This window comes from Orcinus orca, chromosome 17 (genome assembly GCF_937001465.1).
Source record: "Orcinus orca chromosome 17, mOrcOrc1.1, whole genome shotgun sequence".
Lineage (NCBI taxonomy): Eukaryota > Metazoa > Chordata > Mammalia > Artiodactyla > Delphinidae > Orcinus > Orcinus orca.
In genome coordinates, this window is record NC_064575.1 from 80,477,259 (window position 1) to 80,504,019 (window position 26,761).

The window sequence follows — 26,761 nt, forward strand, 5'->3', positions numbered from 1 at the left end:
ATCTATCTTTTGGCTTTATTATACTTCCTGATAAGTGCAACTGGGTACCTCTTATACACTTAGCATTGTGCCCGACAATATGTCACTAAAAGTACTTTCCATAGACTAGATCTGTGATGTTTTATTCATATGAGTGTGCATTAAAGTAATTCTTCTACTTCTCAAGTACTGAATACAATTATTCAACAGACATTTGAATACATAATGAACACCAAGTAGTATGGATACAAAGATAAATTAGATGGTTTCTGCTCTCAAGGGAGGCCACAGTTACAAAACAATGAAGCAAGTGCTTTTATGGAGCGATGACCAAGGTTCCAAGGGAACAGTTCCCCCAGCATGACAAGGATGAGGGCAGTTCCATGTGCAAAGGCATGGAAATGTAAAAGAACATTTTCCTCGTGGGGAATGTCAAGCTATTTAAGTAGGACTACAATGCAAAGTTTAGAAGGAAAGCAAGGGAAAAGTGGTAAGAGATGAAGGATGAAGCTGGAGCTAGATAAAGAAGTCTTGTAAGTCATAATATAAAAAGACTCAAGCATCTCAAGGATTTAAGCGGGACACTGATAAGATCAAATATGCTAACAATAGTGGTTAACACACTTTTTATTTTAAACAATAGTACCCTGATTTCATGAAATCTTATGCAAACATCCACACTTAAAATTGATCAATGTAGGGCTTCCCTGGTGGCGCAGTGGTTGAGAGTCTGCCTGCCGATGCAGGGGACGCGGGTTCGTGGCCGGGTCCGGGAAGATCCCACATGCCGCGGAGCGGCTGGGCCAGTGAGCCACGGCCGCTGAGCCTCCGGAGCCTGTGCTCCGCAACGGGAGAGGCCACAACAGTGAGAGGCCTGCGTACCACAAAAAAAAGAAAAAAAGAAAATTGATCAACGTAAAACTGCACTGGTAGAAATTGGAATGAATATGCTTGGAATGAACCCTTCACAGAATAGTTTCAAAACCACTGCTTTTCAAAGGAAGAATTAATATAGCCACACAGTTGCGTTTTATTTACTTTATGCCTCTCCCAATGTGATTCTAACTTCTCAGGTGCCAGGATTCATTCTCATAGTTTCTCTTCACTCATAGAACTAGGAATACATAGAACTAAGCAAATAGTACTAGGCCTTCAAAATCAATGACAAAAGTTATAATATAGAAAAAGGAAGATAATCAGCTTTTTCACTTATGAGTTAAGCTATAATTTAAGTGACTACATTTTCTAACCTAAAAGTTAGGATTTATGGTTGGACAAATACTAGTGTATTTATGGCCACAGAATATTCAAAACTGGTACAGTGCTGGAAAATATAGGATATATGATTGTAACTGGTATTAAGTAATTTTTTAAAGATTGGTATACTTGTTTTCTTAACAATGACTTTGTACCTGAAGATGCTTCCCCATCTATCCCTTGAGAATCTGTTCTGCCACCTTATCGAATCTGGAGCTCTAAATAAGATCTCTGAAAATGACCTTCAGTGTGAAACTGCTTATCTTCCTCATAGCCATCTAATATGTCCCCAGCAATAACATGTAAAACTGATTAAAGATATGCATATGACTCTCCTGCAATTCACTAGTCTTGATTCTTCACAGTGAGATGTGCTAATAAAAAAAGCAAGATAACCCTTCTATGGAAAAAGTATATAATGATTAATTTAACATGTTTTATATCAAAACGATTATACTCACTTCATACAACTTAATCAAATCCCTATAATCCTTCCCTCTACGCTTCTCCTTTCCCACTGTGCGGAACATAACCTCTTACACAGTCTCAAGAATTTTTAAAGTATCATCCGCTTAAAAATAGACGGATTAAAAACAAATGTTCAAAACAATGTTTAACACATATTAAAAGAAAGTTAAAGAACAATCTCACTTTTCTCTATCACATAAGATACCAACAACCACCCTGGGCCACTCTTATCATGCGTTAAAAGTTCTCTCATAGCATGTGGTTCAAAGCCAACCAGTGACAATTATTAAAAGGAGGAAGAGGGGAAACAGGCACAGGATACAAATTAAATTCTTCAATATATCATTCGACCAACATGTACAATATATTCACTTACAGACATGTTTAAGAAATGGTCCTTAAACAGAAACAATGTAAACATTACTATAAGGAAAATACCTTCTCCGTATGATATAGCAAACTCAGCCCAAAACTTAGTATTCAATGCATCATTTCGGGGCACACTCTACACTCCCTAAATTTGCAAAAATAGCCAACTATTCTGCTATAAATTTGTTTGGGATGAAGATAACTCTCTTCATTATAGTAAAATAAATTTTATCACATGCAGTTTAGGGAAGCTGCTTTTTTCAAATATAAAAGTCTGAGGATTCTCAAATAATCATTAAGAACAAACTGACTTATAAACAAAAGCTTTTTATAAATAAAAATATACTTAAAGTAATCCTACAAAAACGTACAAAGAGTCCTCATATGTAACTATCAAAACACTACCCAGTATCAAACATTTAACTATACACATTTAACTACTGATATATATTCAAGTAGAAGGTTTCAGAGTAAAATTTCCATGTCTTTTCCACTTAGGGGCAAGTTTTTTGGAAAAATATTCCGCAGACAAATAGATATTTTTTAAATAGACTGTACAACCACTATGTTGATTTTAACAATACCTCAAGTAAAGTTAACTTAGAACAAATACTAATAATAGTTAGAAATATTAAATTATATACAATGTTAAATTGCCATTGCCTTAATACAAAGAAGTTCATAAATTATCTTAAGATAAATCTATATTTTTCCCTAGTTTGTGAAAACTGCAATAACCTTTCTATTAAGAATAACTTCTGATTAAACCACCCTCAATAACTGAGATTCAAACAATCTCCCAGATGGAGCAGCTGGGAGAAAATAAAGAGGACAGTTTTAAAAAAGAACTTTGATGCTGTAGATAAGATGATACGACATTAAAAACCAGTGTGACTGGAGTCTGCAAAATATAAATATGTAACAGTGAAAGAAAACCCTTTAAGGCCAGTGAGGAAAATGCAATTTACAGGATCATCTATGACTAAAATTCTGAGCTCAGCCTTTCTTATTTCTAAAATTTTTGCCCAAATTTCTGCAGATTACAAAGTCTAAAAACTTAAAAAAATCCTATATAGTGGACTTAAACATACTTATTAGTATTAGGTAATGTTTTATGCTTAAGAAGTCTACCAAATATTATTTAAAAATCCAATTTTACATAAAGTATGTTGCACTACTGATTGCATTTTATAGAAAAGAAAAAGTAAATGACATTTGAAAGTGACACTGGGTTAAATAATAAAGAACATAAATCAGCCTTAAGTTCCAATTAAAATTTCTAATCATTATTTCTATTCTCACAGATCTTGGCACAAATATTTTAAAATGCAGTAAGTCTACTTATTTTTTTTGCATGTATTTAAAAAAATTTTAAATTACATTCCCTCAATAATGATAAATCCAAGTAATGAAATTTTTACCTATGCTCTAAATTAGCAATTCTTTGAGACAGTTCTTTGAAATTAAAAAAAACAAAAAACGAAAAAAACTTGAAAACATTTCTTTTAACATCACAACTTCAATCTTCATTTTTTTTTAAAGGAATAACTGTTTTTTGTTTTTTTTTAATATTTATTTATTTATTTATTTTTGGCTGTGTTGCGTCTTCGTTTCTGTGTGAGGTCTCTCTCTAGTTGCGGCGAGCAGGGGCCACTCTTCATCGCGGTGCGCGGGCCTCTCACTATCGCGGCCTCTCCTGTTGCGGAGCACAAGCTCCAGATGCTCAGGCTCGGTAGTTGTGGCTCACGGGCCTAGTTGCTCCGCGGCATGTGGGATCTTCCCAGACCAGGGCTCGAACCCATGTCCCCTGCATTGGCAGGCAGATTCTCAACCACTGCACCACCAGGGAAGCCGCAATCTTCATTTTTACTCATTTGTTCAACAAAGGAACTAACAGCCTATACTAAAAAAAATCAATGGTATCATTCTAGCTGTTCCCTTAATTTTTATAATATTCAATTATGTTAAGAGCAATAAAACTGTGCCTGTTATCCGAAAGTTGTGCTCTCAACCCATATTCAACATGAAAATAATTTCTTGCTTTCCGTCTCATGCACAAGAACAAAACAAAAAACTATTAAAGTGCTCAAAAGATACTCTGAACACATATACTCACATGCTTAGCTCTTAACCCTTAAATCCCTTCTCTAGGAATAAGACTTCTCTAAAATTGGGGAGGAAGGGTGTCACTCTTACACAGCCAGGCATGAATAGCATAAAGCAAAGTAAATTTGATTGATTATCCTTAATTAAGTTTGTGTCCAGTTCCTCCCTCTCCCCCTTATCCCACCATAAAGTTTGAGCTAACTCATAAGCAAGTTCTACTCATATTAACTCACATTCCTTTTTTCAAAGTCATCAAAGTAAAATGATTTCAGAATGAAAACTCCCCAAGTACTTCATTCAATATCTCCTGCGATTTCAAATAAACCCAACTGCACTAAAAAAGAGAGAAAAAAGCTCCCTTGAAAGTCAGAGTATGCAGCTTTTCTTTTATCAAAATAGATTTTTCACAAGTGACCCAAACACAATTACAGCTTAGGAAAATCAAGCCTTTAATTCTGAAGAATAATTTGCACCTAGAGAAAAATTCAAGGTGATGGTTTTCACTGCATGTGGGCTGTAGACCAAATCTATTTATTTTGACTTTGCTGAAGTCTGGGTATTACCACTTGTTGGCCTATGTTGCAGGACCACCGTCCTAGTGAGAGCATCTTACAACAAGCTGCTTTTGATACCTTACTAATTAAACTACCTTGGATAGGATTCCAGACAAACCTGACCATAAAATTTTGGCATTCTAATTTGGTTTCAATGTACTCTAAATGGTACAACTCTAGATCACATGGCAATTTTTCCATTCAGTTAAAACCTTAATAGATAGCATATAAGTGGCACAACTTTGAATTTAGCAAGCCCATAAATATTAACTTTGCCCCCAAACACTTTGGGGAAACGGATAATTCAAGGAACACACTGATGAATCTTAACATTATGCAAAAAATGTTCTTTGGTTTCTGTTTTTTGCTATACTGCACAGCATGAGGGATCTTAGTTCACCGACCAGGGATCCAACCACTGGACGGGCAGGGACATCCCCAAAATTTGTTCTTAAATTGTTGTACGACAACTGATTTTTCATAAATCAAATCACATTTGATAAGTACCACATAAAAGGGATTAATTATCTGAAGGCACCTTTTAGTGAATCCTTTTTGTAAAATTTAGAAGTCTCATATAACATAACTAACCACTACTTGTTTTGTAATCTTATACTTGTAAATATCAAAGTTCTTGAAGTGGAGCATAACTGCTTTCTTGGGCTAAATACATCCCAGCATTACTGCCCTTCTCTCTCTTTCCCAAGTTTTAAAAATGTCACCCAAAAAACCAGCTGTTCATCTGTAGTAGAATATACAACACTAGGAAAGTCGAAAAAAGAAATTAAGTGATTTTTTAATGTAAAATAGAAATGTATGTACTCCCAAAGATAGGTCAACAAATTATTTTTGGCAATGATCACAATAAATGCCGAATTAAAATGATTTTTTTAAAAAATCAAGATATGCACTTCTTAAATCACTTTCCCACGTGCCTTTGTCACCTGGAGGAAACTGTTCAAGAACTGTTGATCTCCATGAACACATGACCTCCACAATGGCACCAAGGTCAACGAGACATACAGGAGGGGGGTATGCTGAGTAAGTGCTGATTTGCCCAGTTCTACAGTTCCCTTTAAAAAGACAGAAGGAAGATAAATAAAAATAAAAATGTATTTATATAAAACAGGAAAGGAAACGATGTTCTAAGTGGTTAACATTCAAGAACCCCATTACAGAATTGTATATAGACATATGTCAGTAACAGCCACAGGAGCAAGACGTTAAAAGGGGCATCACAGCACAGAACCAGGTACAACCAGGTACAAAAATTGCTGCACAGAAAGAATTAACAAGATACCAAACTGAAAAATCCTCCCTTACGTCTTGTACTGAAAACCTTTGGTACCCTGGCTACATGCTACAACGACTCAATTTCAAAGTGAGAGTCTCTGCTGACAGAACTTCTTGAAAAAAGACGAATAACCAAAGGTCCATAAGCAACCGAACAAGCACCCGCATATCAGAAATGCTCAGGTAAGAAGTAAATTTGTATATGCTGAACCTGCCAGTTAATGTGAAATTCACTAGGTGTCCCGGTGTTCCCTCATTCTTTACCAAAGATTCCTTTGGACATTTCCTCAGCTGTCACAATCCCCAACCTTTCAAAAACCAGAAGTTTTCTTGGATGAGATTTAAACTCTAAAACACATTACCCACTTGGTATAATCTGTTTAAGCTGGACTTATACGCAAAAAACCCTTATCATGTGAAATTACTATATTTCAAATTTCCAAACAACTTTCAAATATGAAACAAACATACATCAGAGGTAGCACCTGAAAATTTAAAAGTGACTTAGCGGAGAGCAGTTCAGCTATGGATAATTCATTCCAACGTTTGGTAAACAGGTTGCATGCATTATAATAGTAGAAAACTAAAGAGGGGAAAGAAGTCAGCAGAAGCACTGGGTATTCACAATCAGCAGAGAACTGGGCTGACAGCAGTCTTCCAAGTTACTTTCAGGGAAGCTCCTGATTGGTGGGCGGCACTGGGTCAATGTGATTACTTAACCCTGGCAGTTACAACTAAACTCCACTTTGATGGGCTCCAAAGCTTATGACAAAAAGACGACTGCTTGAGCATATCAAGTACTTCGCTGTCCTGCTTCTATTTCTCTCTCACACAACCAGGGGCCTGACACCTGAAACTCATCAGAAAAACATCACCTCGTTTCGGGGCTTTAGAGTTTTGTATTTATTATTTTTAAAGTCCACTGGGCATAGATTCAGTTGGGGGGGGGTGGTGATGTGAAAGATTAACCCATTTCCTGAACACACAGGGAAGAGCTCATGACCATTCAAGCAGTTCCCTCTCTCCCTAGTAATAACTTTTTTTAAAAAAATATCATTTAGTCCTAAAATAACCATAAGCAACAAACATCAAACATTGGCATGGCAACGTCCACACATCATGCCCTAGTGCTACCCACAGGCAGATCTGTTCGTCTCTGGTCCCCATACAGGCGGGTCCTCCGGGTCCCTCTCGCTTTCGTCCGGTCCAGCAAGGCTTCCCCCCGAGTTTTGCTGTAAAATCCGCCACTTTCGTTGGCCCAGGCAAAAGCAAGGCGCCTCGGTCCCCAGGGCAGTTTCTCCCAACTCCCAGCAAACATTTCCTGAGCGCTTCCAGCGGGCCCCCCGCGCGCACCTGGCCGGGCCCCTCGCCCCCTCCCCGCACTTTACCAAGCCCCAGACAGGGGCCCACCTGCCTCCCGTCGCCTGTCCCACGGCCGGGTCGCCCAGCCAACTCCTGCCCGGAGGCTGCACTCCCCCGGGTCCCGAGCCCCCATCAATCCGGGGGCCGACCCCGAGGGTCAGGGGAAGCCAAAAGGGGCCCCCAGACAGGCTGACCCCGCGACGCCCCCCAGAGGCCGGGTCCCGCGCGCCTGTCAGCGCCCCCGGAAGGGGTCAGACAGGCGGGCTGAGCTCGCCGGGTGCCCTGTCCGCTCCTGACACCCTCGCCCCCCACCGCACTCACCTGGCGGGCTCCAGCCGAGGGGCCGGGCGAGGGGCTCCGGGGTCGCGCGAGGAGGCCGCCGGGCCGCCCGCCGCGGCCCCCAACCTCCCTCCCGCTCCCGCTCCCAATCCCGCTCCCGCTCCGGCTCCCGCTCCCTCTCCCGCTCCGGCCGGCGCGCGCCCCGGGCCCGACGCGCGCCCGGAGCGCCGGGGGGAGGGGGCGCGCGGACGCGCGAGTGCCGGGGGAGGGGGCGCGGCGAGAGCAGCGGCTCGGCGGCGTCGGCGGAGAGAAAACAGCCTCGTTCGCGTCCGTCATGGCGCGCAGCGGCTGCGGCGGCTCCCTCCGGCTTCCCGGCTCCCTCGCCTTTAGTTTGACCTTTCCCTCCAGTGTGTCTCAGGGAGAGCGGCGATGCGCGCGCGTGTGCATGTCTCTGTGTGTGTGTGCGCGCGCGCGCGCGCGGGGAAGGGGCCGGGTTCGCTCCCCGACGCCTGACGTCACTGCTATGGCAACGGAAGCCCCGCCCCTTGCCGCCTGTTTCCTGCCCCGCCCTCTGTGCACGTTCCGGGGCCTCACGTGCTCACTCACACGCACGCACGCACGCACGCTCGGAGCGCGTGCGCCCAGAGCGTTGACGGGGGCGAGTTGGGAGGTCATCTGGGCCTCCTGGTAGCCTCCCTGAGTTCAACCAATCCAGTGAGGAGAAGCCGTGGGCGGGGCGGCCTCGGCTGCCAGAGCGGCGTGAAAAATTTCCCAAGGCAGAGCGAAAACCTTTCCTGAGCGACTGAGCATGCCCGGTGGTGAAAGGTGAGAATTGCCTGAAAGTTTAGGTGGGTGGAGGGGGAGGAGGTCCGGTAGAAGGGGAAGGGAACTCCGGGGCCCAGTAGAGGGGTGTTTAACTGGTATCGAACTGGGACTGCGTGGTGTGAGAGTCAGGCAACCCCGGTTTGCAATCCGGCCCGGCCGCTGTTGCTGTGTGACCTTGGACGTGTTACTTAACCACTCTGAACTGAATGTCTTGAGTAAAATAGGGTTACTAAAATCTACCATTGTGGTTGTGAGAAGTAAAAGCGTGGAAAACGCCTCACCCGGCAAATTGTAGAGCCCAAACACTTAGTTATTAGTGTGGAGTCCACAGCCTCCTTATTTTACGAATGGGGACACAGGACTCAGGGAGATTAAGTGACCTGTTCAATGTCAGGTAGTGGCAGAGACCCAGGCTTCAAGTTCAGTACTCTTTCCTACATGGCCTTCCCTCAGGGAGAGGGGAAAAAAAACACACTACAGAAAAACATGTAAAGATCCTTTGCTCTCTGTGGATCCCTTTTTAATCCACACCAATTCTCTTCCCATGCCCCCGAAAGTTTTGAGCTCTGGACGTAAGGGCTGGACAGCCTTGGTGCAATTTTTGGAGGGCAGCTATTTGGCTCTCGATTTGTCCCTGAACAAGCAACAGAATGGTGCTTTCCTCAGTTCCCTTGGGGAGCCTAAATTTCTTCTAAGGTTTTGGTTAAAGTGTAAACACAGTAGCAAGGAGCTCCAGTTCCTCCACAATTTCTAGCTACCTGAGGAAAGATTAACTCAGTTAACCAATGTTTACCCAGCATCCACTGAGTAAGTAAGAATGCTTCTCCAGCCCACAAAAGGCCTGTGACCTCAGGTCTGTGCAGGTACCTTATGATTCAGACGCACTGGTGACCTCATCGTTCCTTGTGCTTCTAGTCCTTTCTCTGACTTAGCTCTTAATCACTTACTGTCTCATGGTATTTCTTGAATGATATAGAACTATTTAACTCTAGATGTGCTGTTAACTTTTTAAAAGTATTTGTCTCCTTTCCTGTCTTATACACCCCCCCTCCCCAAAATACCTAAATCTGGTCTTGGTAAAGGACATCACCAGCTCCTCAAACATGCCCTTATATTCCCCACTTTCTCTCCAGAAATTAATTCACTTGAGCCTTTCAAATTCCACCTAAAACGTACTTGCTTCCAAAAGGTCTTGCTGGATCTATTCAGAATGAATTAGTCCCTTTTCCTGAGCACTTGGTACATTCCTTGCTTCGGACATTGTTTCTAGTAGACTTTGTTTCTGTGATTTGTGCACAGGTCACCTAGAGAAAACTTCTCTGAACATCCATGTATGGGTTGGCTGTTCCTGTTCCTTGCTCTCATAGCATCTTATGGTCTAATATATTGCTTCTTACCCGTTCCTTTACAGTTTGATTTATTTACCTTCTCCATCAGATGTAAAACCCTCTAATGGCAGGAAACATGTTTAGGTCCACTTTGCATTTCCAGCATTAACCTCAGTACCACAGCTATAGAACGACTAGGTATTGAATGGCTGAATGGGCTCCTTGCCTACTGCATAAAGTTCTTAGGGGCAGACTTTACTTTGTATTTATATCTCAGAACCAAAGATTTTCTGGGAAGTTATAAATCTTGGACTACTCTAAAAGGCACTAGAAATTACATGGTCACACTCATGCAATGAAGGAAGGCTTTGACAGTAGCATAAAATACTGAGCAGAGCAAGACGTAGGAAATCCAGGGAAAAAGAGGTGATTTCTTAACTGCTGCTGTGGACCTAGAATGAGAGATTTTCAAATGTTGTTAAGGATATCAAGCAGATTCCTCCAAGGTGTGTCAGTGATGTTCCTCCCAGAAAAGGGGAACAGTTATGCAAAGAGGGAGTCTTGGAAAAGAGATCAAGCAGTGTTTGCTTACTCTGAACTGGTAGCATTTGTTCCTTTGCCTAACTGGGCACAAGAATCTAAAGCCTGGTGCTATCCCTGTGTGTAATATTGTTCTCCCTCTGCTACGCTATTTAACTACCTATGTGTGTGTGTGTGAGTGTGTGTGTGTGTGTGTGTGTGTGTGTGTAGATGTGTGTAAATCCTTACCAAATCTAGTCCTCTTATTCCTCATCATGTGAATGGCACTGCCAAACACCCAATAGCAGGAGTCATTCTCAGTTTATCCCCATCTCCGTCTGTCAGTCTCTGAGTCCCATAACGTCTTCCTCTTAAATGGCGGTGGTAGCCATGAACTGCCCTCAGGCTTCATGTGAGCCCTCATATCTCTCATCTGGACAAAACCCTCCTACTTGGTCATTTCACTCCATCTTGGCAGGTCCAGCCCAACTTTCACCACATCCCAGACTCCAGAGGGACGTTTCTGAAAGCCAGAGAATTGACCATGTCCTCAAACAGCTTAAAAATCTTCCATGGCCCCTCCATGCCTCCTCAGGAAAAAAGATCACACTTCAGTGGGTTTTTTATGCTTCATCCTCAACCAATTTCTTCAGCCACGTCTCCCACTACTTTTGCAAGAACTCTTCTGCTCCGTGGGTGTTGAAAACTTGCAGCTTCTCATACATACCATGTTCTCTGTGCACAGGTTCACCTACCTGCGATTCTCTGCCCAGGCCCTCTCTACCAGGTTAATTGCATCTGTGCTTTCTAGGTCTATGAGGACAGTCATGCTTCATCCCTCTGGCATAGCTCTTCTTATTCTGTGTTGTGAATATACCCTATGTGCTCACATGTCTTATCTTCACTAGAATGTGAGCTACTTGAGGACAGGGGTCTTGGCATATTTTATACCTGTATGGAACTCTAACACCTACCAGGGTGCCTGGCACAGGATAGATACTCAATAATTGTTTATTGAATAAATGAATGGATTATGAGCTCCATGAAGGAAAAAAAAGTATTACATTTCTTTGATTCTTCACAAAGCCAGGCCCAGTATCACGGAAGTAATAAGTAGGTACTTAAAGTAACAACGAATGAATGAAAGGGTAGTAATGAGATATTAAAAACCTACCATGCACCCCTCACCTTCCGAGATGGCCCACACTCTGTCTGTGGAGTGTGTATCTCCCCGAATAAAACTTCTTTCAACAAACAAAACAACCTACCATGTATCAGGGACTAAACTTAATACTTTCCATTCATTGGCTCAGTTAATCCCCCAGCAACCCTATACAGGAGACATTGGTATCTACGTTCTGCAGATAAGGAAATCAAAGCTTAAGGAGGGGACACGACTGGGCCAAGGTCACACTGTTAGTTGTTGGCCAAGCCAGGATTTGATTTCAAGTTCACCTAACTTGGAAATGGACTATTACGGAAGGTATTCTGCTGCTGCTGCCGTTGTGATGGTGGTAGTACTGCTGGTGAGGATGACTTGGACATCTATTTTGTCATGACTGATAAGAAGCTCCTGCTTCTTATCAGAGAGATCAGTGCTCCCTGTGCTCCAACGGGAAGAAATGTGATGCCTTACCTGCAGTCAGTATGTACAAGTCAAGCTAAATGGAGGGGTCATATTTTTTCTTTTTCTTTGTTTTTTCCAGAATTATTTTTCTGTAACTGAAATAAAGATTACTTAGTTTGAGGATACAGATGTTGCACATGTAAGGATAAAATGTGTAAAATTGGTCTTTGGGATAGGAAGGACCCAGCTGAGGCCGTTTTGGAGGCTAGAAAATGAAAACTTTTTTGGGTTAGTAACATGGTCAGTTCATGAAGAGCTAAGGTGAATCTTAGTATTTAAAAGGCAATCCTTAAAAAGTTGGGTTAGGAAAAAAGACACTGGGTAAGTACCTCATTAGGAAGAGGCGGAGAACATTTGGTTCCTGTCTGGAGAGAGTCTCTTGCTCCAGGCTTACAGTACCAAGAGGCCCCTGGAGTTGGAGTGGGGCTCCCACAGAGTTACAAGCACACCCTTGACTGAAGGGCACGCTCCCCTCTCTGGGAAGGTCAACATCTTTGACCAGAACATAGACTTGTAGGGGGAGGTGGTGAATGAGGAAGAAGTGGGGAAGGGAGAGCCCACATCTACCCAGTTAGCCGACCAGCTCAATCAGTCCTGGTGATGAGCTAGGGAAACCAGCTGTTCTACCCTCATAGCCTGTTCAGACTGATACATTGAAATTAGCGGCTATGTGGATGCTGTACTCTGCACAACCCTAGGGGGAGCTATTTACATGGGTGTCTATATGAATGACATCCTCTGTACAGTACTCAGCGTGTAGCCGTCCTGATTGTAATATATTCAAGGCACATCTGTGTCTACTTTGGCAATTTAAATGATCCTGATTAAACCTTTGATAATACAAATAAATAAATATTTATTGACTGCCTACCAGTTATCATCTCAGAAATTTAAATGACATTTATTGTATAAAGTTATTTCTAACGATTTGTGCATATTTCAAAGTGCTTATTAGACTAATAGCATTACCATTCATTTATTAATTCTAATAAACAACAATTGAGCAGCTAAGTTCCAGGCATGATCCAAAAGGCTGGATTCAACAAACATGTTGAACACTAACTACAAATCTTACAAAAACTATTAACTGATTCCTTCAAAAATAAAAGCTTATGCATTTTTGCAATTTGTTTATGCCACTTTACATATGAAGGTAGTCTCCAAAGCCTCTTTGTTTCATAGACACTCATCTACTAAAACCTGGTTCTTGCATTTCCAACAATCCAATATGCTAGGATGCCCCAGTGAATATAAAGCTTTTACATACTTTTTTTTTTTTCCCCTCCTAGCTCTATCAAGAGAAGGGCCAGAAAGTTAAGTTGGCTGCTTTAAGGGTTTCCTGGAAGCACTAGGGAAACCATTTTTCATAGAGTAAGTGTGTGGCTGCATTGTCCAGGAAAGAGCATGTAATCAGTCTTGGATCCCTGGATCACTCTGTGGAAGAATGCTAATCTCCACCTAGAAACATTTCATTTGGATTGTTAGATGAGCAAGAAATAAATGAAAATTGGGGGATTTGTTTGTTTTAGCTGCAAGCTCTACTCAACACCTTCACTGGAAAAGGAGACAATATGGCCATGTTTGTACCCCAAATTTGCTGAGCTGCTCATACAAGTAACATTACATTCTTAACTTTGGAACCCAATTAAGGATGGCTCTGCCTCCAGTCTTTATTAAATTGCTTCCAAGTGTTTGGATGGTCTAACTATGTGTGACTATCACTACTGGAAAATTGTTATGTGCAGTTCCAAAAGCTGATAATTAGCTTAAAAAAGCCACTCAGGAGGAACAAACACACACATACATACCTAGAGTCACACACACGCACGAACACAGTAGCATGCAGACTTTCAGGTAACTTTTACCATTTTGACTATTGTCATTATCAGCATCAGCATCTTCCTCATCATTATTTTTTAAGTCAAGAGGCTTAAAGAATCTGAAATAATAATCCAGAATATTCACAACAACTCAGGAAGAAGGAATGAGGTGACCCCAGGAAGGGAGTGGGCTGTCCTTTTAATGAATCATCATCACAGTCTCTCTGTGCTGTTTGTCCTATGACCTCAGGTGGCATGCAGCATCATGCCAGGCATGTGTTTGAGTGGCCCTCCAGCTCCTCCAGAATTACTGTAACGTTGGAGGTAGGATTTGCTCCTGGTATTTTATGTGAGTGTCGGTATTAAAGGCTGCAGCATGGGTGAGTGAGCAGTTTATTCTCCCTGAAGAAGGGGCTCAGGATCCACCCCCTGCAGGCCACAATTTTGCCACGGGGCAGACCGTTCAGGCTTTCTGTTGGACTGGCAATTTGAGCCAAGCTAGGGGCCAAAAGCCATAATGGGCTAAACACTAGGGAGGTGAGTTCTGTTAAATTCCAATAACATCCACACTTCCAGGGAAGCTGCAAAAGTCATTCCTGTCAGATGTCCTCAAAATCAACAGCCAAATTACTCCTGCTAAATGCTCTGAGCTACCGAGTAAAGCCCTGTACTGTTTTAAATAGTAACTCAAACCCTCTAGTCCCATGCCTCAGTAATAATTATGAAAATTCTCATCAGTATCCTCCTTAATGCATGGTAATGACTATTTAATTGATTGACTACCACGTGCAAGGTACTCTTTCAGGTGCTTTATGTGTGCCGGATGCTTAAGTCTCATGACAGCCTTGCAAGGTTATAAGGAATAGCAAGAAATAAGAGTTGTTATCCCATCTTATAGATGGGGCAAGAGAAATTCAGGGCACGTAAGCAACTTGCTCAATGTCACCCCAGTGGTGATATCAATGTAGTTAAAGTATATTCTTCGAAAAAAAAAAAAAAGACTTCTGTATGTAAGAGCTGATTCCAAGCTCAGGGACATTTTAAACAAATGTTTACTAGAAAAAAGTTACTATGGTAAACATTAAGAATAGAGAGGTGTCCTCGTCAAGCAACTCCTATCATGAATAATTTAGAATTAAGGGGTTTTGAATGATCTCTATCTTATTTTCCTTGGAGCAGAGCCAAGTTCTTAATAAGAGTTTCTGCAAAAGAGGAACCTGGGGCTGAATCTTATTTATAGAGGCAAAAGATTTTTTAAATTTCAGTCTCACATTCTTACTCTCCACTTGAATTTGCCAATTAACACAGGAATAGCAAATGATGTGAAGACTAAGTGTTAGTTGTCTGGGTCCTAGTCCTCCTTACTGCAAATCCTTAGTGTAGGTTTAAGGCAGGGTTATGCTGAGTCATATAATTGCTCTAGTCCACAGCAAGATTTCATAGTCATACTGTGGAACAAGTATAGCTAACTTACGTTTAGTATGGTAATCTCTCAGGATCCCAGGGGATTGGTCCAGGCCTTCCACAGACACCAAAATCCATGAATACTCCAGTCCCTTATATAAAATGGCATATCATTTGCATTTGACCTACACACATTCTCCCACATACTTTAAATCATCTCTAGATTACTTATAATATCTAATACAATGTAAATGCTATGTAAATAGTTGCAAATACAATGTAAACACTATGTAAATAGTGTCCTGCATGGCAGATTCAACTTTAGCCTTTTGGAACTTTCTGGATTTTTTTTTTTTTCAAAATATTTTCAGCCTGTGGTTGGTTTAATTCACGGATTCGGAACCTGTGGATACGGAGGTCTGGAGGCCCAACTGTAACTGATTTAATTAAAGTGGGGGTAGATTCATTGCTGTGCTATAGCCTGCTCATACTTGTTGACAAAGCTGACTGCATACAATGCTTCCTCATTCTGCATTTAGTGAGGTCTCATTGGTATTTTGAAATCAGCCTTTGTGGGAGTATTTACCCCATGTAAATTGGCAAATGCTACAAATCAGGACTTTTATTCCCCAAGAGGCAGTTAAACGTTTACCAGCACGCTACTGACTAGACTGTATTATTTGCTCAAAAGTATCTGTTGTCTTCCCTGTGGGTCTGTATACTGCCTTTCCCTGTGAGAGGACAATATTTTTCACCTACTGCAGTCAGGCTTGACTACATGACTTGCTTTGGTCAATGGAATGTGACCGGAAGTACCTGTGCCATTTCTAAGCAGAGGAGAGTGTGCCCATTTTGTTTTTCCTCTGCCACAAGCTGGCACGTCCCACATAGTGTCTGTGCCTACAATCTGAGTCCTAGAATAAAGAGGATGTGGAGCAAAATCACAGCCAACCTGTAGAGGACATAGACATAAGCAAGGGGTACAGCTTTCCCGTTATAAAGATCTGGGTCTTGTTGTTACTGTGGCATTACTGAGGCTGAGCTGATTGATACAGCAATTGGGACTTATAATTGAGGCTGCCAGAGTGGAAAACCTAAGTCGTGGGGCATTAACTCTGGGGCTTGGGAGTGGGAAGCAAAAAAAGTATGCATTGAAGGATGGAAAAACAGCAACTCATGTTATCTAGTGGCAATACATTTGGTAAAACTCTCACCTGTGCTCACTGGGAGGACAGATATGTACTGAATGACCTTGTGGCTTTAGACAAAGAGGTTATGAAACGGAGTGTGACTGGCATGCCTGGGATGCTACGGTCTGCATGGGATGAAATATTGTACGAAAAAGTTGAGTTTAGGAAAAAATTGTACATTGTGGAGAGATTGAAGGGAGTAGAAATTGTCCAGAAATTTGAGGGCTCAGAGGAGAACGTAATTGATTCTGATTTCCATACAAAAGATAACACTGAGGACTTTAAGTGACAAAGGCTGATTAAAATTCAGCCTTGTACCAAGGATCAACAGAAGGTGTGGTCCCTCTATTGAAACCTCTGAACTGATGAAGGTGGCACCAATTATGGTTCTCCCACTGAAGAAAAATAAACTCAAAATACCTGCAATTAAGTCTAGAGAGAACCATAACTAGAAAAGAATTGGGGATGTGGCCATAGGCACATGACGTTTGATTTTGGAGTCTACTACTTGCAGCTAAGAGCATTCTCCCTAATAAACTGCATTACTGGGTTGTTGGCAGGATAAACTGAGATTGTATACATAAAACATTTAGCAAGGTAGACTAGTTCTTTCGACTAACACGGGCCAGAGAGCAGGTAAGAAGTAGCCAAGAAATCTCAGTTAAAAGATTCAATGCTAATAATTTCAGCAAATGAAAATGATCCTGTATTGGGTCTGTGTGGTAGAATGGAAAGAACTTGGGTTATAGAATCATATAGAGTTGAGTTTGAAATCTACCTCTGCCACTTGACAAGCTGAATGGCACTGAGCAAATTGCACACAAAAAAATTCTGGGCTGTGGTTCTCTCATCTATAAAATGGGGATAATATCGTCTCCTTGTAATGATGAACATAACTAAATAATAAAGCATGAGACATCATTCTTGGTGTCTAGACATTCAGTATATACTGGACAGGTCTCCTCCAAAAGTACCTGCTACCACCACTACCTCATGCTGGCTCCTCCTGACAGAATATGATTTTACCTGTCAAAGGAAAGCAGGAGGGTTATTGCCCCAAAGCACCTTCTCCTATGATGCCTCTGACGAACAGGAAGGCTGTTGAAGGGCTGGAAAGAGGGGTGTATTGTTTTATACCCAAGGTGCTTTCTAATGAATATTTTATGATTTTCTCAGTATTTATTATTTTGCCAGAATTCAAACAAACAAACTTGATTTGCTTTAGAAAAGAAAAGAGAGAATCACAAAAACTAAGAGCGGAGCTCCTGGGTAATGCAGAGCGCTGATTTGGTGAGCCCATCTCTGACTGCAGGGAGTTATCTATCCCAGTCAATGTGTAGCATTCCCACTGATGACCTCTGTTGTCTAAGGACGGTCATTTGCCTTCATTGGTACAATAAACTGAATTAAAGTGTATATATTCCAGTATATTCCATGCTTGGGGTGAAGACTTCTTTCTCTTGCTGGCCACGAAAAAGAAAGCACAAAGCTTCAGGACTGTTGGCTGCCATCTTGGAGCTATGAGGGGAACCAGCCTTAGAATGAACCCAGATGCTGAGGACAGTAGCACAGAGGAATGGAAACAGCTTGCATCTGTGATGCCATCTTTGAGCTGATAACCATACTGCATCTGGATCCGCATTCAATCTCTGGGTTTACAGTTACAGGAGGTAATGGATTTCCTTATTTTTATGCCAGGCTATCAATGGATAGAAACTGATCAGTAATGAGAGTGGGGCAGCACCAAAGGGTAGAGTACACCGGGGGGGCTGAGGGTCACAGCCCCAAAATCTAGTCACCTGGGTTCCTATCCTGCTTCTGCATTGTGCTAGCTGTGTGGCCACTGGCAAATCACTCAGCCTCTCTGTGCTTCAGTTCCTGCATCAGAGAAACAATGATAATAATAGATCTTATCTCATAGAGTTCCTGAGAGGATACATTTGCACAATTCACACAATACAGTGCCTGGCGCATAGTAAGTTTTAATATAATCTGATGCATTATCATGATTACCTCCAGCTGCGAAGATCATCTGAGCATCTAAAAGTGATGCTGAACTTGGGCCCCAATTCTCTTCCTGTCTGTCCTTGACTGTATCTCCTCATTATGTCGGATTTTGTTCTCATTCCCTCTCTGGATGGTCTTTCCTTCCCTTGTTCCTTTCACTAGCCATAATTGGCATTGATTTATAGCATTATTTGCTGTATTTTTAAAAATTAATTAATTATTTACTTTTGGCTGTGTTGGGTCTTCGTTTCTGTGCGAGGGCTTTCTCCAGTTGCGGCGAGCTGGGGCCACTCTTCATCGCGGTGCGCGGGCCTGTCACTGTTGTGGCCTCTCCCGTTGCGGAGCACAGGCTCCAGATGCGCAGGCTCAGTAGTTGTGGCTCACGGGCTTAGCTGCTCCGCGGCATGTGGGATCTTCCCAGACCAGGGCTCGAACCCGTGTCCCCTGCATCGGCAGGCAGATTCTTAACCACTGCCCCACCAGGGAAGCCCCTGCTGTATTTTAAAATATGTAATTTTACGTTTCTTCTTTTTAATTTACGAAGTCAAAGATAGAACATTTTCTATTTCCTTCAATAAAAAAAGAATGTTTAGATTTGCTTTTTTTATATCCCTATTACATTCATCTTCTTGGCTTTGGTCCAGCGTTCCACTCTGTCAAAATCATTTTAAAGCTTGACATTGCCCGTTATTGCCTTCACCATCTCTCCTGGCTTTATGTCATCTGCCTTTTAAGCTTTCACCAAGTCCTTGACAGAACCTGCAATTTAGGACTACTCTATCAGTTATCAGGTTAGGCATATGTGGTGGAAAACTCTAAATCAGTGCCTCTCAAGCTTACTGAGTATGTGAATCACCTGGAGAGCTTGTTGAACCACAGATTCCTGGGCCTCAGAGCAGCTCTGTAGTGGGGACTGAGGATTTGCAGAGAGAGAGTGCTGAATAGGGCTGCCCTAAATAGTGGCTTAATCAAGTTAGTGGTTTATATTCTCTTATGTTAAAGAAATTCATAGGCACGTGGTCCAGGGCTGGTACTATGGTGTCAGAACCTAGGCTTCTTCTGTCTCCTTTCTGCTGTACAGGCACGCGGTTTCCTATTCCAAAATGGTTGCTTGAGCTCCAGCCATTGTGTCCACATTCAAGTCAGTAAGAATGAGGATGTCCCCTCTTTTTAAGGACATGTTCCAGAAGTTGTCCATGGCACTTCCACTTATATCTTCTTGAGAAGCACTTAGTCATATAGTTAAATCACACTAGTGAAATCAGTGGGAGGGTGGGTAACTTTGGGCTCCTGGGCACGGAAGCTTTGTTTTTGGCCCGCGTATCTTGTAGGCCAGACTCCTGCCTCCATGACCTTCCTTGAGTTCCAAAGGGCTATTCAAACAGTTGCTAATCAAGGGAGGAGCAGCCAAGAGACCACCTGAGGCGAGATTAAAGGGACCAGAGAAGCTCATCAAGATTAGTAGACCAACCACCTGAGACCCTGCATACACCCTCATCTTGTCAGCAACCCCACCCTTGAAGTATTCTTATAAAACTCATCAAATCCTCCTGGGTTGGGACACATAGTTTTTTGAGACAGGAACCTGCTGTGTCCCCCTTTGGCTGGCAAAGCAATAAAGCTATCCTTTTCTACTTCACCCCAAACTCTTCTTTCTGAGATTTGATCCGGCACCCGTACATAGAGGCTGAGCTTTCAGCATCACTAGTTGCAAAAAAATCTAGGAAATACAGCTTTTATGTTGGGTGCCATGTACCCAGATAAAAATCAGGGTTTTATGACAACATTAGAGGAGAATGCATTTCTGACATTACTGATTTTTCAATGTAGTCACATTCAATCTCTTCCCCCAACTCTCCAGCTAGAGGTTTGTGATCTGAATCCGACTATGTGCTAGGCAGTTAACTTTAAATTCTGAATTTCTAGATCTGATCATCCTCTTGTTTATCTGTTCAGGCTACTGTAATAAAACACTATGGACTGGGTGGCTTAAACAACAACATTTGGTTGCAGGTGAGAATCTCATCCTGGCTTGCAGACTGTGAGAGAAAGGGAAAGAGGAGACAGATTGTGCTTTGGTATTTGGTATCTCTTCTTATGAGGACACTAATCCTATCACATCAGGGCCCTACCCTTATGACCTCATTTAACCTTGATTACCTCCTTGTAGGCCCGATCTCCATATATAGGCACTGTGTTGGTGAGCAGTGGTTTAGGGCTTCAGTATATGAATTTTGAGGGTAAAAATTCAGTCCATAGCATCTCCTTATAGGTAAGTATTATTACTTTAATTTTAGAGTTCAGGAAATCGAGTCTCAGAGAGTTTTTTTTTTTTTTTTTTTTTTTAATGTACACAAAACTCCTTAGACCAAAAAGCCTGGTGGCTCTAGCTTGCCTTGAGGAAAGCTGTATTGTCCAAAGGGTACATGGGCCAGTTTCTTTCTTTTTTTTTTAACATCTTTATTGGGGTATAATTGCTTTAAAATGGTGTGTTAGTTTCTGCTTTATAACAAAGTGAATCAGTTATACATATACATATGTTCCCATATCTCTTCCCTCTTGCTTCTCCCTCCCTCCCACCCTCCCTATCCCACCCCTCCAGGTGGTCACAAAGCACTGAGCTGATCTCCTTGTGCTATGCGGCTGCTTCCCACTAGCTATCTGCCTTACGTTTTGTAGTGTATATATGTCCATGCCTCTCTCTAGCTTTGTCACAGCTCACCCTTACCCCGCCCCATATCCTCAAGTCCATTCTCTAGTAGGTCTGTGTCTTTATTCCTGTCTTACCCCTAGGTTCTTCATGACATTTTTTTTTTTAATTTTATTTATTTATTTATTTATTTACTTTTGGCTGTGTTGGGTCTTCGTTTCTGTGCGAGGGCTTTCTCCAGTTGTGGCAAGCGGGGGCCACTCTTCATCGCGGTGCGTGGGCCTCTCACTGTCGCGGCCTCTCTTGTTGCAGAGCACAGGCTCCAGATGCGCAGGCTCAGTAGTTGTGGCTCACGGGCCTAGTTGCTCCACGGCATGTGGGATCCTCCCAGACCAGGGCTTGAACCCGTGTCCCCTGCATTAGCAGGCAGATTCTCAACCACTGCGCCACCAGGGAAGCCCTTCATGACATTTTTTTTTCTTAAATTTCATATATATGTGTTAGCATACGGTATTTGTCTTTCTCTTTCTGACTTACTTCACTCTGTATGACAGACTCTAGGTCTATCCACCTCATTACAAATAGCTCAATTTCATTTCTTTTTATGGCTGAGTAATATTCCATTGTATATATGTGCCACATCTTCTTTATCCATTCATCCGATGATGGGCACTTAGGTTGTTTCCATCTCCGGGTTATGGTAAATAGAGCTGCAGTGAACATTTTGGTACATGACTCTTTTTGAATTATGGTTTTCTCAGGGTATATGCCCAGTAGTGGGATTGCTGGGTCATATGGTAGTTCTATTTGTAGTTTTTTAAGGAACCTCCATACTGTTCTCCATAGTGGCTGTATCAATTTACATTCTCACCAACAGTGCAAGAGGGTTCCCTTTTCTTCACACCCTCTCCAGCATTTATTGTTTCTAGATTTTTTGATGATGGCCATTCTGACTGGTATGAGATGATATCTCATTGTAGTTTTGATTTGCATTTCTCTAATGATTAATGATGTTGAGCATTCTTTCATGTGTTTGTTGTCAGTCTGTATAACTTCTTTGGAGAAATGTCTATTTATGTCTTCTGCCCATTTTTGGATTGGGTTGTTTGTTTTTTTGTTATTGAGCTGTATGAGCTGCTTGTAAATTTTGGAAATTAATCCTTTGTCAGTTGCTTCATTTGCAAATATTTTCTCCCATTCTGAGGGTTGTCTTTTGGTCTTGTTTATGGTTTCCTTTGCTGTGCAAAAGCTTTGAAGTTTCATTAGGTCCCATTTGTTTATTTTTGTTTTTATTTCCATTTCTCTAGGAGGTGGGTCAAAAAGGATCTTGCTGTGATTTATGTCATAGAGTGTTCTGCCTATGTTTTCCTCTAAGAGTTTGATAGTTTCTGGCCTTACATTTAGGTCTTCAATCCATTTTGAGCTTATTTTTGTGTATGTTGTTAGGGAGTAATCTAATCTCATACTTTTACATGTACCTGTCCAGTTTTCCCAGCACCACTTATTGAAGAGGCTATCCTTTCTCCACTGTACATCCCTGCCTCCTTTATCAAAGATAAGGTGACCATATGTGCGTGGGTTTATCTCTGGGCTTTCTATCCTGTTCCATTGATCTATCTTTCTGTTTTTGTGCCAGTACCATACTGTCTTGATTACTGTAGCTTTGTAGTATAGTCTGAAGTCAGGGAGCCTGATTCCTCCAGTTCCGTTTGTCGTTCTCAAGATTGCTTTGGCTATTCGGGGTCTTTTGTGTTTCCATACAAATTGTGAAATTTTTTGTTCTAGTTCTGTGAAAAATGCCGGTGGTAGTTTGATAGGGATTGCATTGAATCTGTAGATTGCTTTGGGTTCAGAGAGTTTTTGTATTTTTTTTTTTAAAGACTTTTTTTTTTGATGTGGACCATTTTTAAATTCTTTATTGAATTTGTTACGATGTTGCTTTTTTTTTTTTGCGGTACGCGGGTCTCTCACTGTTGTGGCCTCTCCCATTGCAGAGCACAGGCTCCGGACGTGCAGGCTCAGCGGCCATGGCTCACGGGCCCAGCCACTCTGCGGCATGTGGGATCCTCCCAGACCGGGGCATGAACCCGCATCCCCTGCATCGGCAGGCGGACTCTCAACCACTTCACCACCAGGGAAGCCCGCTTCTGTTTTTTATGTTTTGGTTTTTTGACCACGAGGCACGTGGGATCGTAGCTCCCCGAGCAGACCAGGGATCAAACCCACACCCCCTGCATTGGAAGGTGAAGTCTTAACCACTGGACTGCCGGGGAAGTCCCTCCTTTGAATCTTGGTTTGTGCATTTAGTTACTTTGGGACCTCAGGAAAATCATTAAAAATCTCTGAGGGTCTTCCCTGGTGGTCCTGTGGTTAAAATTTCACCTTCCAATGCAAAGGGTGTGGGTTCGATCCTGGTTGGGGAACTAAGATCCTACATGCCTCCTGGCCAAAAAACCAAAACACAAAAAGCAGAAGCAACATTGTAACAAATTCAATAAAGACTTTAAAAATGGTCCACATCAAAAAAGTCTTAAAAAAGAAAAGATTCAAATGAATTCTGTCAAAGTTCAGGATCCTTCTAATGCATCATTCTGCATCACAGGAATAATGCATTTGTTTGCAGGATGAGCCTTGAATCAGCCATATTGCATAATATGCAACCACAAAAGAATCTCAGGGATAGGCATCCATTTCCCTCCTGTGTCTGTGCATCATCTGGGGACTGGCTGATCTAGGCTGGGAACGACTGGGTGCCTCTAAGCTGGGGCAAGGTCTGCCCCCACAAGTCTCTCATCTTCCTTGGATCCATGAGCTTGTGAGGGTCTCATGACCCACCCCTCAAGCACATTCCCACCCCTGCTTGCAGTAGGTCTGCTTCTATTCGAAGGCCAAAGAAAGTCATGTGCGGAAGACCAAGGTATGCAGTACGCTTGTCCCAGGAGGGAGTAAATATTTTGGAATGTATTCTAATCTCCCCCAAGCCTGTAGGCATATGCATTGAAGTGGAAAGAGAGCCAGACTGAAAATCAGGAGTCCTGAGCTCTGGGTCCAGATCTGCCGTTAATGGCTGTGTGACCTTGGACACATTATTAATCCTTTCCGGATCTGGAAGGCCTATTCAGACTTTGGCCTTATGAAGCTATGGCTTGAAAAAACAAATCACTGCCTCTCAAACTCCTAATCTCCTCTCAGTGTAGTTTAGTCTCTTATTCTGAGCTAAAATACACACAGCTCTAGAGCCCCTTCTCAACTGCTGGGCGAATGGTCATGACTCTGTTAATGATCAAACTGGAGCACCATGCAGCAGTCCTGCTGGTCACATGAAAGCTCAGGAAGAAATGAAGCCACTGGGAAAAGCCACTGATGCCATGACCTTCTGCTCCCAGGGCCCGAGTGCAGGCCAAGCCTCTGCTCAGACAGGTGAGCTTTAAGTCTGGTGATTTATGATAACGCCTCTGAGCGCGTGGGTAAACATGCCATGGTTTATTTTGCGGAATTAATGAAGTCTGATTAATCTTTCAGTCCCCAGCAGATTCTGTTCTGAGAAATGAAGCGAGACTGTCAGGCTTTTGTGTGAATTACGGAGGGAAGATTCATGACACGGGAATCATCTGGTGTCCTCACAACGTGATCTTTTTTTGTGGTACGCGGGCCTTTCACTGTTGCGGCCTCTCCCGTTGCGGAGCACAGGCTCCGGACGCGCAGGCTCAGCGGCCATGGCTCACGGGCCCAGCCGCTCCGCGGCGTGTGGGATCTTCCCGGACCGGGGCACGAGCCCACGTCCCCTGCATCGGCAGGCGGACTCTCAACCACTGCGCCCCCAGGGAAGCCCCCACAACGTGATGTTTTAAATCCCGAGCATCTCTGGGTGGAGGCTTTGCCATCGTTAGACGGGATGACTGCTGACTAGGGAGAGCGCCTTCTAAGAACACATGTGATACAGTAATAGCTGCTACAGTTAATTGAGCTATTACCACATGTCAGGCCCCTGCTTGATCCTTCGCACACATGGTCCCAATTATTGGAAAGAGCACCCACTTTTTTTTTTTTTTTTTTTGTGAATGCACCACACATGTGAGATCTTAGTTCCCTGACCAGGGATCGAACCCGTGCCCCCTGCACTGGAAGCTCAGAGTCTTAACTACTGGACCACCAGGTAAGTCCCAAGAGCACCCACTTTGACTTGGATACATATTAGCTCAAATCCTGGTCTCATAATTTACAAGCTGGGTGACCTTCAATGTGTAACATGGGCACGGTTTTTGCCCCTCACCCTATCTTTCATCCACAACTTCTCTGCCTACCGACGCTCTATAGCATGGATCATTCCAGCATGTTGACATCTCACACTTTGGTAGGAGAGATAAATATGTAAACAGCAAACTATATTGAAAATAAAACTCATGAACCCTCGGGTGGCTCCATGCTGCAGCTGGAAAACTCAATTTATCTACAACACTGGGGCTAAATCTCTCTTAAAAGGAATTGGAGGGGGCTTCCCTGGTGGCACAGTGGTTGAGAGTCTGCCTGCCGATGCAGGGGACATGGGTTCGTGCCCCGGTCCGGGAGGATCCCACATGCCGCGGAGCGGCTGGGCCCGTGAGCCATGGCCGCTGAGCCTGCGCGTCCGGAGCCTGTGCTCCGCAACGGGAGAGGCCACAACAGTGAGAGGCCCGTGTACCGCAAAAAAAAAAAAAAAAAAAAGAATTGGAGGTTATAAAGACTTGTCTCAAAATTTGTGGTTGCTATTACTGGAATACACAAATGAGGTGAAGGAGGTTATAATGTAATGGAAAGGGCACTGGGATAACAATCAGGAGAGGTGAATTTGAGTCCTGATTCTGTTGATCAAAATGTGTGATTTGGGGCAAGGTCATTTTTTGAGTCTTGGTTTCCTCACCTGTGAAGTGGGGAATGTTAACGCCTATCCTGTGTTCTGCACAGACTTCTTGCAGAAACCCTAGCAGATAAAAGCTGTCAATGAGGATTTCCCTGGTGGCACAGTGGTTAAGAATCCTCCTGCCAATGTAGGCAGGGGACACGGGTTTGAGCCCTGGTCTGGGAAGATCCCACATGCCGTGGAGCAAGTAAGCTCGTGCGCCACAGCTACTGAGCCTGCACTCTAGAGCCCGCGAGCCACAACTGCTGAGCCTGCGTGTCACAACTACTGAATCCCGAGCACCTAGAGCCCGTGCTCTGCAACAAGAGAAGCCACCACGGTGAGAAGCCCGCACACTGTGACGAAGAGTAGCCACAGCTCATCATAACTAGAGAAAGCCCTCATGCAGCAATGAAGACCCAATGCAGCCAAAAAAAAAAAAAAAAAAAAAAGCTGTCACTGATTAGCAACTCCATTTTACAATTTTATAGATGGAGAAACTGGGGACAAAAATATAATGTGTGGGACAGAAGAAAGACAGGTCTCCTAGTATTTCTCCAACCTCATCTTGTACCACTGTTCTCCCCACTTACTCTGTTCTAATGATGTTGGCATTTGGTCCTTTCCTGGAATAAACCAAGCTCATTCCCACCTCACGGCCTTTGCCCTTGCTGTTTCCTCTCCCTAGAGTGTTCATCTCCTAGATCTTTATGTTCTTCAAGAAAGGTTTGGCCCCCTGTCCTTCAGGTCTCAGCTCAGACATCACTTGCTCAGAGAAGCATTCCACAGACACCCCTCAAAGGTGTTCTCTCTCCCAGGCTCCCTTTAGCACATCATCCTGCTGT

The 26,761-nt window shown here is 42.9% G+C and overlaps 1 protein-coding gene and 1 long non-coding RNA gene across 5 annotated transcripts in view; one reads left to right on the forward strand and one right to left on the reverse strand.

The window, feature by feature from the left end:
* Positions 1–8,098, reverse strand: part of LOC117199643 (WAS protein family homolog 6-like) — a 90,192-nt gene extending 82,094 nt beyond the window's left edge. Inside the window, exon 1 of the mRNA XM_033419750.2 lies at positions 7,710–8,098. Within this exon, the coding sequence (XP_033275641.2) occupies positions 7,710–8,003 (294 nt within the window). The 5' untranslated portion in view covers positions 8,004–8,098. The remainder of the gene's footprint in view (positions 1–7,709) is intronic.
* A 190-nt stretch (positions 8,099–8,288) lies between these two features.
* Positions 8,289–26,761, forward strand: part of LOC117199642 (uncharacterized) — a 299,525-nt gene continuing 281,052 nt past the window's right edge. For 2 of the 4 annotated variants that reach the window (XR_004480910.2, XR_004480909.2), the window contains exon 1: positions 8,297–8,492. This is a non-coding gene — a long non-coding RNA (uncharacterized LOC117199642). Of the gene's footprint in view, positions 8,493–17,806; positions 18,051–26,761 lie in introns of all 4 variants that reach the window. The other 2 variants (XR_007472976.1, XR_007472975.1) reach the window with 2 other exon arrangements.